At 41.5% G+C, this 15,926-nt stretch overlaps 1 protein-coding gene across 1 annotated transcript in view; it reads left to right on the top strand.

Annotated features, from left to right (window-relative positions):
* The window catches only part of PKD1L1 (polycystin 1 like 1, transient receptor potential channel interacting), a 446,216-nt gene that overhangs the window by 149,030 nt on the left and 281,260 nt on the right, over nt 1-15,926 (top strand). Inside the window, exons 20-21 of the mRNA XM_029587088.1 lie at nt 2,829-3,035; nt 4,535-4,716. Of these exons, the coding sequence (XP_029442948.1) occupies nt 2,829-3,035; nt 4,535-4,716 (389 nt within the window). The remainder of the gene's footprint in view (nt 1-2,828; nt 3,036-4,534; nt 4,717-15,926) is intronic.

Here is a 15,926-nt window from a genome sequence, read left to right as displayed (position 1 = left end):
TAAATAAATAAACTGTAGTTACAGCTGAAATGCACACTTCTCTCTGTGTATGTGCTTCTGAACTCAGGTTCCATTTTATAACTCTTGTCACTCCTGCTCCTGAGTGTATAAGAAGTCCAGTATTTGGGAAATACCTACCCTGTGTGGGGTCCCTGTAGAACATAGAAAAATCCTACATGAGTCTCTGTACCCAGCCTGTGTCCTGGTCCCTGTAAGAGGATCCTGTTGAGGGTCTTCAAATTCCTTCGCTTTCGTCCTTATGGATATTTGACCTCTCAGAAGAAAAGGTATGCTGTAAAAGATCAGAACTCTGCTTTGCAGCCACAGCTCAATTGCAAAGAGGGGTGGACAAAAAAACTCCCGCCAAACAAAACATTATACTCTCTGTCTGACCAAAATCTCCTCTGGGGTGAAGTCACTGTCACTGCAGATTTTTCTGTCTCCTAGCCAGGGCTCTGTAAGGTCTATAGTATCCTGTCCTCTGGAGGAGGGGGGCGCTATCTCCAAATAGCACCAGTCTTCCATTCCAGTATGACCTTCTCAAAAATAGTGAAATAACTAACAAAGTCTCTGTTCTTAACCAGAGGCAGATCCTGAATGGCAGGGAGTGCCCAGAAGGGAATAGCCTACAAAAATGTACCCAGTGAGGGGAATAGGCCTGACTCTAATTCAAACACACCAGGAGCTCCTCACTCCTCCAGTGCTGAACTGAAGATGCCACACCTCAGCTGCTCCTAGCCCCCACTTATAGGAAAAGGTCCGCCCATCTCAGACAGCCTCTGAGGGAGCTGCTGATAAGATGGCATCTCCTTCTAGCTAACATTCCTATGGTAGGAATCTATCGCCATCTAGTGGCCGACCAGGGGATTGCCACAAAAACATGCATTCGTTTTTTGTTAAAGCATTTTTGTGTGCATAATTAGAGTTAATCTGAAACAGAATGCAGAAAATAAGTAACAAGTGTTTTCTATGGCAGGGGTGGGTACTGGCGACTCCTGATAATGGGCAGGCCAGGTACTGTCAGGAGGAAGGGGCTCCATTTGTTTTGTTTTTTTACTGTCCCAAGCAGTGATCAGGGCTTGAGAATCCTGAGCTGCAGCCTTTAAAATAAGGATTTTTTTTGCTCCGATTCTTGCTTTGACAGTATGAAGACATCGCATTTAATGATATTGGAGCCCTGCCTGTCCCCGTGAAGGAGAGCACTGAAAGTGCAGGCACAGTGATCGTAGTAAATGTTGCCCATCACTTTCAGGCACTGTGGTGACAGTTGGTGTATAAATGGGTTGGGCTGTGGGGGGAGAAGCCCAAGCCCAATCCTGATTACACGGCGTTGGGTGGGAGTGGGTTAAGCAGTAACTGTGTATGTTGCTTATGCAAACAAATGGCAAATTACTTAGTCAAGCAGAATGAGTTTTGAATATCTCTCTTCGGTTTACCTTTTCTTCTTGGTAGTTTTTGGTTCCCTGGCTGTGACTGGCTGGTCTCAATGGACAAATATTAGCTGGCTGACATTTCTAACCACATCCTCCTGTTTTGGATTGATGAGTGATTGGAAGTTTCCAGGCGATATCTGAATTAGGCTTTATCTCTCAGCCTCCATGAACCTAAATTTGTGCCAGAAAGGCCAGCCTATTCGGCATTTTGGCTAACCAGGAAAGATGGGAACATAGAAACAAAGATCATGATGGCAAATAAAGACCATAGGGCCCATCCAGTCTGTCCCATTCACATCTCCTGTTCAGCTTTATAGTCCCTTCCTCTCCCTCAAAGATCCTCTTGTGCTTCTCCCATATTTCTTGAATTCTGATACAGTCCTCATCTTCACCATCTGTACAGGGAGGCTCTTTCTTGCAACCACCTCCCTTTCTGTAAAGAAATATTTCCTTAGATTACTCTTGAATCTACCCCCTATCATCTCATCTTATCACCCCTAGTTCCAGAGCCTTTTTTCTGGCTGTGGTCAGTCTTTCTTGACCTTATGGCTGAAATTTAGAGCCTATAGAATATGAGGGGTGAATGCCCTACCACCCTACCCCACTGGAGATACAATTACAGTACATTATGACCATGGCCAAAACTAGAGGATTTAACTGTATACCTAAAGCAGTGATTAAGCCTTTGTCCTCTTTTCTGGCCACCTTGCAAATGAATGTGGTCTTGAATGTATAAGGTAAACTTCTGGCTGTATTTCATAGACATATGCATCGGGTGCCTGATCGTTTCCGCTTTCGGGTTTGTGTGACCACGGGAAAATCTCATAGTCACGCGGATCAGCATTTGTTTTTCCGTGAAAAATCGTTTTTCGGCTTAGTGAGCACTAACAAAAACTAACAAAATAACAAAAACTAACGGTAACGAAAATTTGGGGAAAATGCATCGTTTTATCAGTTTCCTGATCCATGATGATTTAGGAAATATACGAATTTCCTAATCATCAAAAAATGATTGCACATCCCTAGTATTTCATTACAAAATGTGAAATGGTACACATATATTAATACAAGTTTTGGCATGAAATGAGTTTGTTCACCCTTTCATTTCTTGGAATAGATCACTGACAGGTCAGCATGTTGGTTGTGGCTTATAGGTTTGTGACTGTCATCATGTTCCTATTGTATGTGTGGTACAAGAAGAGACTGCAAAAAGCAGAGGCCAATATTTTATAGGAGCTGTAGTTTAACAGAGCTGATAACTCAATACAGAAAGCAGTAGCCTCTCACCATTGATGTAATCTCTGTGCACACTTATCTTGTACCATTGATGCAGTGAAATAGTTGGGTGTGATGTATATTAGGTTTGCTTCTCCTTTCTTTAATTAAATTGTCTAGGTGCGGCGCTACCAGACTGTACAACTGGGAGTCACCTTCGAAGCTGCAATCCTTTGCAATATCTCCCAAGGCCTTCTTTACAGCTGGTCCCTATTGAGGTCTGATGGTGCTCCAGTGCTGCTCCATCCTGCTGTTGGCAATAGGAAGCAAACCATTCTTCTTCCTAGCTACTTTCTGGAGTATGGAAACTACACTGCCATTGCACGGGTATGATTACTATGCATTTAGACAGAGAAGAGTACAAGCAAAAGAAAAATATCTGGGCCCTTGCTTTGTGAAGGAGTTCTTATGTTTATGGCTTAGAAGTGAAATGCACCTTCAAGATTGCAGGGAATGTGACTCACAAATCACTTTGGTGGATAGGTAAGAGAGTGAAGAATACATACAGACTGAGACATACATCAGCACTTGAAGCTCAAATTTTGTGATCCAAGATTCTTACTATATTTTGGGGTGATCATAACCTGAAAAATTATCCACAACCCTCTAATCAAGCACATCCTGATGAATGGATCATAAAATCTAAATTCATACACCTCTGGTTGAAGACCAGATTGAGTTCAAAATGTATTAAATTAATTCTGAAACCACTTCCCCACAACTGTATCTTCAGAAAAATCACTGCTGTAAAGTACTCTCTGCTTTTTCAAAGGCTGTCTGAGAGCTTACTGATAGTCTGGGGTAATAAGATGCGCCTGGCTGTGAGTACATCTATATTTTTAATTTAACAAGGAGTTTAGCGCACAAAAACCGAATGCACAAATTAGCGCTCATCCATGTAAATCCCATGTTAATCGAGCATTAGCTATGAGTGAAGACAATGTTCACATGTTGTTTACTCTTGTCTTATTACATAGGGCTCTGAATGGAAGAAAGAGGATGTTCACCAAATTCTTTAGTGTGTATCTCTACATGCTATGCTCATATTATACAGTAATCCGATGTAGCAACAGGCAGTACTCAATATTCTTCCTAATTTTTTTTTTTTACTTTATGTTTATTTAGTTTTTCCAAATAATATCAACAAAGTATCATTTGTACAGAAATTAGGTTACTGAGAACAAGAGAAAAAGAAATACCAAAAAAATCAAGTCTTAAAAGAAATTAGTAGGCTCTCATATAAACCTCTAAAATAGCCCACTATAAATGCAGGGAGATTCATAAGAAATAATAGGAAGTATGGAAGACAGCATATCTAAAAGAAATCACATAAGGAAGAAAAGGCAAAACTAGAGGTATTCATCAATATCAAAGAGGAACCAATGAGTCCTAATTGGTAGCAGTGGTGGTAGATACAGCAATTTGCGCATCAGAAAAACTTCAAAGTTGTGCTGGGTCAAAGCATACATAGCAAACATTTTCAAATTTGATTAGGCATTTACACGGAAAACGAAGAAAAAAACTCACCAGTCAAACTGAGTACTTCCTATTCTTCCTGGTTTTGAGGCGTAGATTTCCCCAAGGGCTTTTACCTGTCTTGACTGTTTGCAGAGTACAATAAACACCTTGCTGCTGCTGGATGAAGTGTTTAGGAGGGAAATAGACAAAAGTAGAAAAAAAAAGCAGATTTCAAGAGTCCTTGCACTTTTGGTCCAAGGTTTTATTGCAATTCGTTTTACTCTGCAAGCGTTCATTATGCCTCCTGTTTAAAATAACAGTTTGTAGACCCTAGTACTTACTCTGCCCCCCATGCCTGTTGTTTTCAGGTTCAAATAGTGGGAAGTGTTGTTTACAGTAATTACACTGTGCCATTGGAAGTGTGCACCAGTCCTCCCGTGAGTGTCATTTCAGGAGCCACACACCTTTTTGTTTCTAAAAGCTCTGAAGCTCTCATTTCATTAAACGGATCAGAATCGTACGACCCAGATTATCCTGGATCTGACCTCAGGTGGGTATTTTATTTTTCTTCTCGATCTACACAGCTTGAGAGTCATTTTCAGTCAGCCTGCATAGGGCTAAAGGACCCGCAGCCACTATCCCACATTTTCAAAGCGGACTTAGGACCATAAGGTCTGCTTTTAAACATTTGCCGGCGTTCTTAGTACATATGTGACACAAACACATGCACCAAGGGGGGAAATTTGTGTGTGTAGATTTATGCACATACTTTTGAAAATCAAAAGCATGCATGTAAATTCTTTCCCTGCCCCTGACTCTGCCACCAGGATATCGCATATGAGTGCAAGTAAAAAGATGTGCCTCAACGGGTTATATGCATACTTTTATGCCCAATACCATCTCTATTTTGTCTTCTTTATTGTATAATCTGCTCTTTTTTTTTTTTTTTTTAACTAAAGTGGGTTTTTGACATTGGATTGCTCTTGTTATTTATATTTTAAGGTTTTGGTACCCTACTTTCTGCCATATATTTTTTTTCACTCATTTTCTACCATCGTTTTTTTTTGTGTTCTCCTTGTTGTGGAGCTGTCGGATTTATGGTCTAAAAAGACTCCAGCAGCTTAATAGCAGCTGTCAGAGGACCCTGGATTTATTCCTTATCTCCACCAAGCAACTGGTTGAGACTAATTTACCCCTAGATTCATCAAAATGCTATAAATTTCACATGAATAACATAAAAGAGGAGGGAGAGAGAGAGAGAGAGATTCTTTATTAAGCTTGCATATTATCTATTTATATCACTATAGGAGGGTCACCTAGTAACTCAAGGTGAGGTTTTGGTAGTGGTCTAGGGTTTGGGGGGCAGTTTTACATGCACAGTCAGACGTATGAACAGCACAATACATGTCAGTGAAGATTTGATGTGATTTGAAATGAGGAAAGATACATCAGCATCAATCTAGGGTGAGAGTACATTATAGAAATCTCATCTTTATGTATCCTTCATCTCTCTCTCTCTCATAAATAATGTGCATTATGCTATCAAATGTAATGTTAAACATTCCTCATTTTCATAAACCCTGACCAAACTCCTCCCCTTTGACTGAATTTGCATACGCATCAAGCAGTGCAAAAATAACACATGCGTTAGGACATTCATGTCCCTTATGCATTTTGATGTTATTTAGCAATAAAAGTAATTCTACTTAAAAGAAAACACTTCATCTTAATGGATTTTATTCAAAGAAAAAGTAAATAAGCTACATGGCAATAGCAAGTTGCTCTCTCTCTCTTTCTGTTTCCGTACATCTTAGACAAGGGCTAATATATTTCTGGTTTCTCATTAAAAGATTATATAATCAATCCATGCATTATTCTCTGATGACAAGCTTCCTTTCATCACATCCTTATTTTTTCTATCATACAATTTGTCCAATCACAGACCTAATCAAAGATCTGCATCCAATCACTTATTGCCCCATGTATCTAAGTCCAAATACTGAAGCAACACCCCTTTTTTTCCATTCTAGATTTCATCAGTTATTTCATCCAAGGTGTCTATTGCAATACTGATGCAATACTTTGTAATACTTTATCATGTTTTTCACAAAAAAACTGCTTGCAATGTGTTAGGACTATATGTCTAGGAACAGATCCAAAAATAAGCCTACTTCTAAGATAACAGTAACTTAGTAAACAGCAGACTTGTTAAGCTTTGCAAAAAATATAAAATGTAAGTATGTTCCACTATTTTGCTCTATATAGCTGACCTATAAAATGGAGACCTCAACTCCGCGAAAAAATAATTTTTCTACTCTAATTCCACAGTATCAGTGCCTCTCCTTTTATTACAGTGTATTACATGCACAATTTTTCAATAGAACAATTCCAAACATGTTTATTTAAAATATTTATTATCCGCACCCTCCAAAGTTGGGGGCGGATTTCAATCGAATACATACACAATGTAGATCAACATTATCAACAATCTTATACTTTATCATGATAGACAAAACAATAAAAGCTATTGCAAGTGCTGGAAGATGGCTTTTTTTTTCTCTAATGGTTAAGAAACTAGAAACTAAGGGCCAAAGGCCACTTTAAAAAGATAAGAACATAAGATATGCCATACTGGGTGAGACCAAGGGTCCATCAAGCCCAGCATCCTTTTTCCAACAGTGGCCAATCCAAGTCACAAGTACCTGGCAAATACCCAAACATTAAATAAATCTCAAGCTACTATTGCTTATTAATTAATAGCAGTTTATGGATTTTTTCTTCTAGGAACTTTTCCTAACCTTGTTCACTAACTGCTGTAACCACATCCTCTGGCAATGAATTCTAGAACTTAACTATGCGCTGAGTGAAAAAAAGGTCTTTGATTTGTTTTAAATGAGCTACTTGCTAAATACATTGAGTGCCCCCTAGTCCTATTATCTGAGAGAGTAAATAACCAATTTACATTACCTCATTCAAGTCCTTTCATGATTTTGAAGACCTCTATCATTTCCCCCCTCAGTCATCTCTTCTCCAAACTGAACAGCCCGAACATCCTTAGCTTTTCCTCATAGGGCAGCTGTTCCATGCCCCTTATTATTTTGGTTACCCTTCTTTGCACTTTTTCCAGTGCAATTATATCTTTTTTGAGATGTGGTGACCAGAATTGCACACAATATTCAAGATGTGGTCTCACCATGGAACGATACAGAGGCATTATGACATCCATTGTTTTATTGGCCATTCCCTTCCTAATAATTCCTAACATTCTGTTTCCTTTTTTATTTGCCACAGCACACTGAGCTGACGATTTCAATGTATTATCCACTATGACGCCTAGATCACTTTCCTAGGTGGTAACTCCTAAGATAGAGCCTAATATTGTGTAAATATAGCAAGGGTTATTTTTCCCTATATGCATCACTTTGCATGTGTCCACGTTAAATTTCTTCTGCTATTTGTAAGCCCAATCTTCCAGTCTCACAAGGTCCTCCTGCAATTTATAACAATCTGCTTGAGCTTTACTACTCTGACTAATTTTGTCATCCACAAATTTGAGCACCTCACTTATACCCCTTTCCAGATCATTTATAAATATATTAAAAAAAACACTGGTCCTCATACAGATCCCTGAGGCACTCTTCTGTTTATCATTTAACCAATTTGCAATCCACAAAAGGACATCACCTCCTATCCCATGACTTTTTATCTTTCTTAGAAGCCTCTCATGAGGGACTTCATCAGATGCCTTCTAAAAATCCAAATTCACCACATCTACTGATCACCTTTGTCCACATGTTTATTCACCTCTTCAAAGAAATGTATGAGCTTTGTGAGGCAAGCTTTCCTTGGGTAACTCCATGCTGGCTGTGTCCCATTAAACCATGTCTATCTAAATGTTTTGTGATTTTATTCTTTATAACAGTTTCCAAGATTTTTCCTGGCACTGAAGTCATGCTCACCGGTCTATAGTTTCCCGGATCACCCCTGGAGCCCTTTTTAAATATTGGGGTTACATTGGTCATCTTTCAATCTTCAGGTACAACAGATGATTTTAATGATAGGTTACAAGTGAAATAGGTCTGAAATTTCATTTTATTTGGTTCTTTCAGAATCCTGGGGTGTATACCATCCAGTCCAGGTGATTTACAACTCTTCAGTTTGTCAGTCTGGCCTACCACATTTTCCAGGTTTATCGTGATTTGGTTCAGTTCATCTGAAACATTAACCTTGAAAACTGTCTCCAGAATGGGTATCTCCCCAACATCCTCTTCAGTAAACAGTGAAGCAAAGAACCTTTCCGCGATGATCTTATCTTCCCTAAGTGCCCCTTTAACCCCTCGGTCATCTAACGGTCCAACCGACTCCCTTGCAGGATTTCGGCTTTGGATATATTTAAAAAAAATGTTATTGTGATTCTTTGCCTCTCTGGCCAACTTCTTTTCAAATTCCCTCTTAGCCTGTCATATCAATATCATATATTTAACTTGCCAATGCTTATGCTTTATCATATTTTCTTCTGATGGTTCCTTCTTCCAATTTTTTAATGAAGATCTTTTGGCTAAAATAGCCTTTTTTACCTCAATTTTTAGCCATGCTGACAATCATTTGACCTTCCTTTCACCTTTCTTAATGCATGGAATACATCTGGACTGTGCTTTTAGGATGGTATTTTTTAACAGTGCCCATGCCTGTTGCACACTTTTTATCTTTGTAGCTGCACCTTTCATTTTTTTAAACTATTTTCTCATTTTGATCAAAGTTTCCCTTTTGAATGTTTAGTGCTAGAGCCGTGGATTTACTTACTGTCTCCCTTCCAGTCATTAGTTCAAATTTGATCATATTATGATCACTATTGCCAAGCGGCTCCACCACCGTTACCTCTCTCACCAAATCCTGCGCTCCACTGAGAGCTAGATCTAAAATTGCTCCCTCTCCCATTGGTTCCTGAACCAGTTGTTCCATAAAACTGTCATTTATTCTATCCAGGAACTTTCTCTCTCTAGCATGACCTGATGTTTCACTTACCCAGTTTATATTGGGGTAATTGAAATCTCCCATTATTACTGCACTACCAATTTGGTTAGTTTGCCTAATTTCTCTCAGCATTTCACTGTCCTTCTCACCATCTTGGCTAGATGGATGGTAGTATACTCCTATCACCATACTCCTTCCCAACACACAAGGGATTTCTACCTATAAAGATTCGATTGTGCATTTAGTCTCATGCAGGTCTCTATCCTGTTGTTCGCGCCAAGATGCTCCTCTCTGTCATTGCGATATAATTTGTACCTTGGTATAGCACTATCCCATTGGTTAGCCTCTTTCCATTATGTCTCTGAAATGCCAGTTAAGTCTATGGCATCATTCACTGCTATACACTCTAATTCTCCCATCTTACTTCTTAGACTTCTGGCATTAGCATACAAACATTTCAAAGTGTATTTTTTGTTTGTTTTAACATTCTGCTTTTAGCTCAGGTGAGTTTTTAATTATAGGTACTTGGACTAATTTTGTTATTATTGGAACCTTTCTTTTGGAATCCCCTAACTCTAATGCTTCATTATTATCCTTCGAAGATTCCACCCTCTTGTTGCATCTGTCAGTGCTAGACAACTTCTCCCCATTTGCCTCACCTTGTTCATGGCTCCTCCTGCTTCCCATAGGAAAATGGCTGCCACCGCGTCTACAAGCCGATCTCTCCGGCGTCCCCGGAACGGCTATGGTGCTGCCTCCCACCATGCTCCTCCCAAGAGCCTACTAGGGTGTGCGCGCGCACGCTACCCACGTCTTTATTCCAGCATTGGCGCGAACCTCAGGGGCATTCCCCTCTACTGACGTCACACCATATGGGTATATAGCCTGTACTAAGTTGCTAGCTTGTTGAGTTAGCAAAGAATTGGTCTCGGCCGGTCTAAGCTACTCTGCCACTTCCGTGCTGCCACTGGAAACTCTCTCGCTGCCCTTTGGGATATTGCTAACCTGGGTACCCGTTCCTCGGGGGCCCTCTGCTTTATTTCAGGTGCCTTACAGGGATCAGGTACTCGCTCCTCGAGGGCCTGCTCTCCCTGCCTCGGTGCCACTACCAACTTCTTCAACCTGGTGGAATCGCATACCAACAGCAACCATCTAGTGAGAAATCTCTCAGTCTATCTCATCCACAGTACTGCCTTGCTGGGAAACCTACACCGGAATCCCCCTATACCAACGGGGTGAGAAGGGTCCCCTCTGCCGAGGGTCCTGAGACTTGCTACATCCAGACTACCTCACTACTGCCACCTCTGGTGGTACACTTCAAGCTGTTTAATAAAAGAACTAACTCTGTGTTTGTGCATCTGTGTTTAGCCCAGTACTGTGGCACCTCACGTGGCTTCTCCCCGTGGGCATGGTCATCTGCCTCAGTACCCAAGAATCCACCCAAACACTGCCTAACCATAACACCTTTGAACCATGCGCTGCTGAGCATTGCCGCCAGAGAGGGGAAGGTCAGTGACAATGCCAGTGGTCAAATGGGTTCAGGGTTCCTTTGTGCTGCCAGCAGCTGTAACAACCCTCAAGGTTGTACTCGACACTCTTATTCATAGCACACGTGGGGAAGACTCTACATAACGCTTTACGACACTTTTCATCTGGGGTCAACAATAGTGTTGGGTGATTAATTCTAAGGTTTGGATGATACCTGACCAACTCGCCAAGTGAAAACCCACTGAAGAACTTTCTGTCATAGGAGCCAGGGAGCCACAGTCTTCTCAGGAGGAACAGTGAATGTGGTAGCAATCACAATTTTCGCAGGTTCGATGATATGCTGTGGAGATTCCAGAGAGCCCTAAGTATCGAAGGAACATGAGAAAGCATTAGTTTGTCGGTTCTTTTCAACGGGACAGTACCTCAAGTCAAAGTCAAACTGATTAAAAAACAATGACTAGCGGGCTTGCTGGAGGGTTCAGGCTCTGCACTTGAGCTAAGTGTTCTAGACTTTGTGATCTATATAGATGGTTACTAGGTGCTTAGCTCCTTCCAGCAGGTACTCATGTGATCAGATCACGATCACCAAATGTATTGTTCTCTGCTGGAGAGAAATTTTTCGAGAAATTGGAGCAAGTCATGAGGGTACAGTTATGGTTATGCTGCAGGAGGACAGCACCTATCCCAAGGGTAGACGCATCTACTTCCAGAATGAATGGCTTGGATGGACTTAGATGGTTTAGGCACGGATCAAGATTGAACTCCTTTTTGAGATGCTTGTAAGCTTGGATAGCGTCTCTGGTCCAGTGTTTGGTGTATGAGCCCTTCTTAGCTAGGACTGTGACTGGGGCCCCCAAGGAGGAGTAATCATGAATAATTTGTCTATAGTAATTTATGAAATTCAGGAAGCGCTGGAGAGCCTTGAGGCCCATGGGATGGGGCTATTCCAGTATAGCCTTTAATTTGTTTGGGTGCATATGTAGGCCTTGGCGGGAGATAATATATCCCAAGAAAGGAAGTTCTTCCTGTTCGCGGGTACACTTCTCTAACATTGTATAGAGATGGTGCTCATGGAGACTCTGGAGGACCTGTTTTTACATGAAATCATTGCTCCATCAAGGAGAAAACTAGGATACCATCCAGATAAACTGCCACATGGGAGTAGAGTAGGTCCCGGAAGATTTCATTTACCATAAATTGGAAAACTGTGAGGATGTTCCACAACCGAAAGGGCATCACTATAGATATTCATAGTGTCTGTCACGGGTGTTAAAGGTGGTCTTCTATTTGTTGCCTTCTCGGATTCTGATCAGATTGTATGCCCCCCAAAGGTCTAGCTTGGTAAATATTTGTGCATTCCGAGAGTAGTCAATGAGCTCAGAGATCAAGGGAAGAGGATAGCGGTTCTTCTTGGAAATGGAGTTAAGACCATGATAGTTAATGCAGGGACTTAATGACTCATCCTTCTTTCCTATGAAAAAGGATCCAGCCCTGGCAGGTGATGAAGAGGGGTGAATGAAGCCTGGGTCCAAATTCTCTTTAATATATGTGGTCATAGCCTATTTAGGAGCATAGAGCGGGTATACTGGTGCCTTGCTGGGAACCATGTCTATGCCACAGTCATAGGAGCGATGAAGTGGCAGGACATCTGCTTGCTGTTTATTGAACACATCTGCAAACTCTGAGTATTGTGGTGGCAGAGCTAGGCACTCTAAGATAATTGTCTGACCCATGTGTTAGTGTTTTGAGGTGCTGAAGTGGATTCTTGGGCACTGCAGTGATGGCCACTCCCACGGGGAGGAGCCCCGTGAGGAACCGCAGTACTAGGCTAGACTCTATGCACGCAGACACAGAGAATTTGTATATATTATACAGCTTGATGGTACTGCCCCGGTTGGACAGTAGTGAAGGCAACTCAGTAGAAGCAGTCCAGGGGTCCTCGACAGAGGAGACCAGTCCCACACTAGGTAACTAAAAGGCAGCGCAGGGTAGTAGAGTCAGAACCCAGATGTAGATTCCAAGCGCTGAAGCTGAAGGTGAGACAGACTGAGAGTGTTAGTACTCACTGAGCAGTTGGCTGTATTGATGATCCTGGCAGGCAGAAGCAGATCGGATACAGGCACCAGGTTAGGAAATGCAGGCCCTCAAGGAGCGAGTACCCGGTTTTCCAGATAGGCACCTGAAAGAAAGAAGAAGGGCCCCCGAGTAGCGGATACACAGGTTAGCGATGAATTACCCGGAACGGCAGAGAGAGAGAGAGCTTCCAGCAGCTGCTGGGAAGCGGCAGAGCAGCTTAGACCGGAGCATTCCATTCCTTGCTAACTCGGATGTTAGCAAACGAAGGGCAGGCTAAATACCAGGATGTGCTGACGTCACTCGGAGGGGACGCCCCTGAGGTTCCCGCCATGACATGGAGAAGATGTAGGTGGCATGCGCGCGTGCACCCTAGGAGGCCCTTAGGAGGCCCTTAGGAGAAACATGGCCGTCGTTATAGCCGATCCGGGGACGCCGGAGAGAGCGGAATGAGGACGCGGTGGCAGCCAGCTTCCCAAGGCTTGAGGAGAGAGAAGGAAGAAAGATGAGGCACAGAGGTCAAAGCCGTCTGAGATCGACGGACACAACACCATGGGCACCACAGATGAAACTTTGGTAAAGCATTGTTCGTGACAGTTAGAGCTCCACTTTGCAATCTGTAGTGTAGCGCAATCAATTTGGGCCTGATGAAGTACAAACCACGGTAGGTCCAGGATGACTGCATTGATTGCCTTAGGTAGGGCACAAGAACATGCCATACTGGGTCAGACCAAGGGCCCATCAAACCCAGCATCCTGTTTCCAACAGTGGCCAATCCAGGCCATAAGAACTTGGCAAGTACCCCAAAACGAAGTCTATTCCATGTTACTGTTGCTTATAATAGCAGTGGCTATTTTCTAAATCAACTTAATTAACAGCAGATAATGGAACTTCTCCTCCAAGAACTTATCCAATCCTTTTTTAAACACAACTACACTAACTACACTAACCACATCCCTCAGCAACAAATTCCAGAGTTTAATTGTGCGTTGAGTGAAAAAGAACTTTCTCCGATTAGTTTTAAATGTGCCACATGCTAACTTCATGAGTGCCCCTTAGTATTTCTGTTATCCGAAAGAGTAAATAACTGATTCACATTTACCCATTCTATACCTCTCATGATTTTAAGCACCTTTATCATATCCCCCCCCTCAGCGGTCTCTTCTCCAAGCTGAAAAGTCCTAACCTCTTTAGTCTTTCCTCATAGGGGAGCTGTTCTATCCCCTTTATCATTTTGGTCGTCCTTCTCTGTGCCTTCTCCATCGCAACTATATCTTTTTTGAGATGCGATGACCAGAACTGTACACAGTATTCAAGGTGCGGTCTCACCATGGAGCGATACAGAGGCATTATGACATTTTCCGTTTTATTTACCATTCCCTTTCTAATAATTCCCAACATTCTGTTTGCTTTGACTGCCGCAGCACACTGAACCGATGATTTCAATGTGTTCTCCACTATGATGACCAGATCGCTTTCTTGGGTGGTAGCTCCTAATATGGAACCCAACATTGGGTAACTGTAGCATGGGTTATTTTTCCCTATATGCATCACCTTGCAATTATTCACATTAAATTTCATCTGCCATTTGGATGCCCAGTTTTAAAATCTCACAAGGTCTTCCTGTAATTTATCACAATCTGCTTGTGATTTAATTACTCTGAATAATTTTGTATCATCTGCAAATTTGATTACCTCACTCGTCGTAATTCTTTCCAGATAATTTATAAATATATTGAAAAGTATGGGTCTTCCTGAGGCACTCCATTGCCCACTCCCTTCCACTGAGAAAATTGTCCATTTAATCCTACTCTCTGTTTCCTGTCTTTTAGTCAGTTTGTCATCCACGAAAGGACATCGTCACCTATCCCATGACTTTTTACTTTTCCTAGAAGCCTCTCATGAGGAACTTTGTCAAATGCCTTCTGAAAATCCAAATACACTACATCTACCAGTTCAATTTTATCTATAGGTTTATTAACTCCTTCAAAAAAGAGAAGCAGATTTGTGAGGCAAGACTTGCTTTGGGTAAAGCCATGCTGACTTTGTTCCTTTCTATATGTTCTGTGATTTTGATCTTTAGAACACTTTCCACTATTTTTCCTGGCACTGAAGTCAGGCTAACTGGTCTGTAGTTTCCTGGTTTGCCCCTGGAGCCCTTTTTAAATATTGGAGTTACATTAGCCACCATCCAGTCTTCAGGTACAATGGATGATTTTATTGATAGTTACACATTTTTACTAATAGGTCTGAAATTTCATTTTTTAGTTCCTTCAGAACCCTGGGGTGTATACCATCTGGCCCAGGTGATTTACTACTCTTCAGTTTGTCAATCCGTGATTTGGTTCAGTCCATCTGAATCATTACCCATGAAAACCTTCTCCGGTACAGGTATCTCCCCAACATCCTCTTCAGTAAACACCAAAGCAAAGAAATCATTTAATCTTTCTGTGATGGCTTTATCATCTCTAAGTGCCCCTTTAACCCCTCGATCATCTAACGGTCCAACTGACTCCCTCACAGGCTTTCTGCTTTGGATATATTATTTAAAAAGTTTTTATTTATTTATTTATTTATTTATTTATTTATTTAGGATTTTTATATACCGACATTCTCGATACAAATATCAAATCAAGTTGGTTTCCATAGAACAAAACTGTCGCGGTTAAGGCGTTACATTAAACAGGCGTTACATAAAACAGGGTTTCTTAACATAAGAACATAAATATTAAATATTAAAAAGACAACAATAACTCGTCAAAATAACGTGGATAAATGTAGGGATTAGCTAAGAAGGAGGGTAGGCTATATAGGGGTATACAGGTAACAGAACAATATTGAAGGGTATATACAAAGAGTAATGCATGAGCTAAAGAACTGATGCATCAGTAATGGAGTCTTTCAAAGCAAGTGGGCTGTCCAGATAAGGCGTGGTCGGACCTTGAGGGGATATGGGCGGTTGAGGAAATAATAGAGGGCTATTTTGTTCTTTGACCGGTGTCAGAGTGTTCCTGCGATTCTGGATAAGCTTGCCAGAAGAGCCACGTTTTTAGGTTTTTCTTGAAAGTTAGATGACATGTCTCTTGGCGTAGATCTGGCGGTAATGAGTTCCAGAGGGTGGGCCCGGCTGTGGAGAGTGCTCGTTTTGTTAGTGAAGTTTTGATCGGAGGAGCATATAAGGAGCCTTTGTAGTTGTATCTGATGGGTCTTTGTGATGTGTGAGGG

This window comes from Rhinatrema bivittatum, chromosome 2 (genome assembly GCF_901001135.1).
Source record: "Rhinatrema bivittatum chromosome 2, aRhiBiv1.1, whole genome shotgun sequence".
NCBI lineage: Eukaryota > Metazoa > Chordata > Amphibia > Gymnophiona > Rhinatrematidae > Rhinatrema > Rhinatrema bivittatum.
The sequence above is the reverse complement of the archived record's forward strand: the minus strand, read 5'-3'. Positions and strand labels throughout refer to the sequence as shown.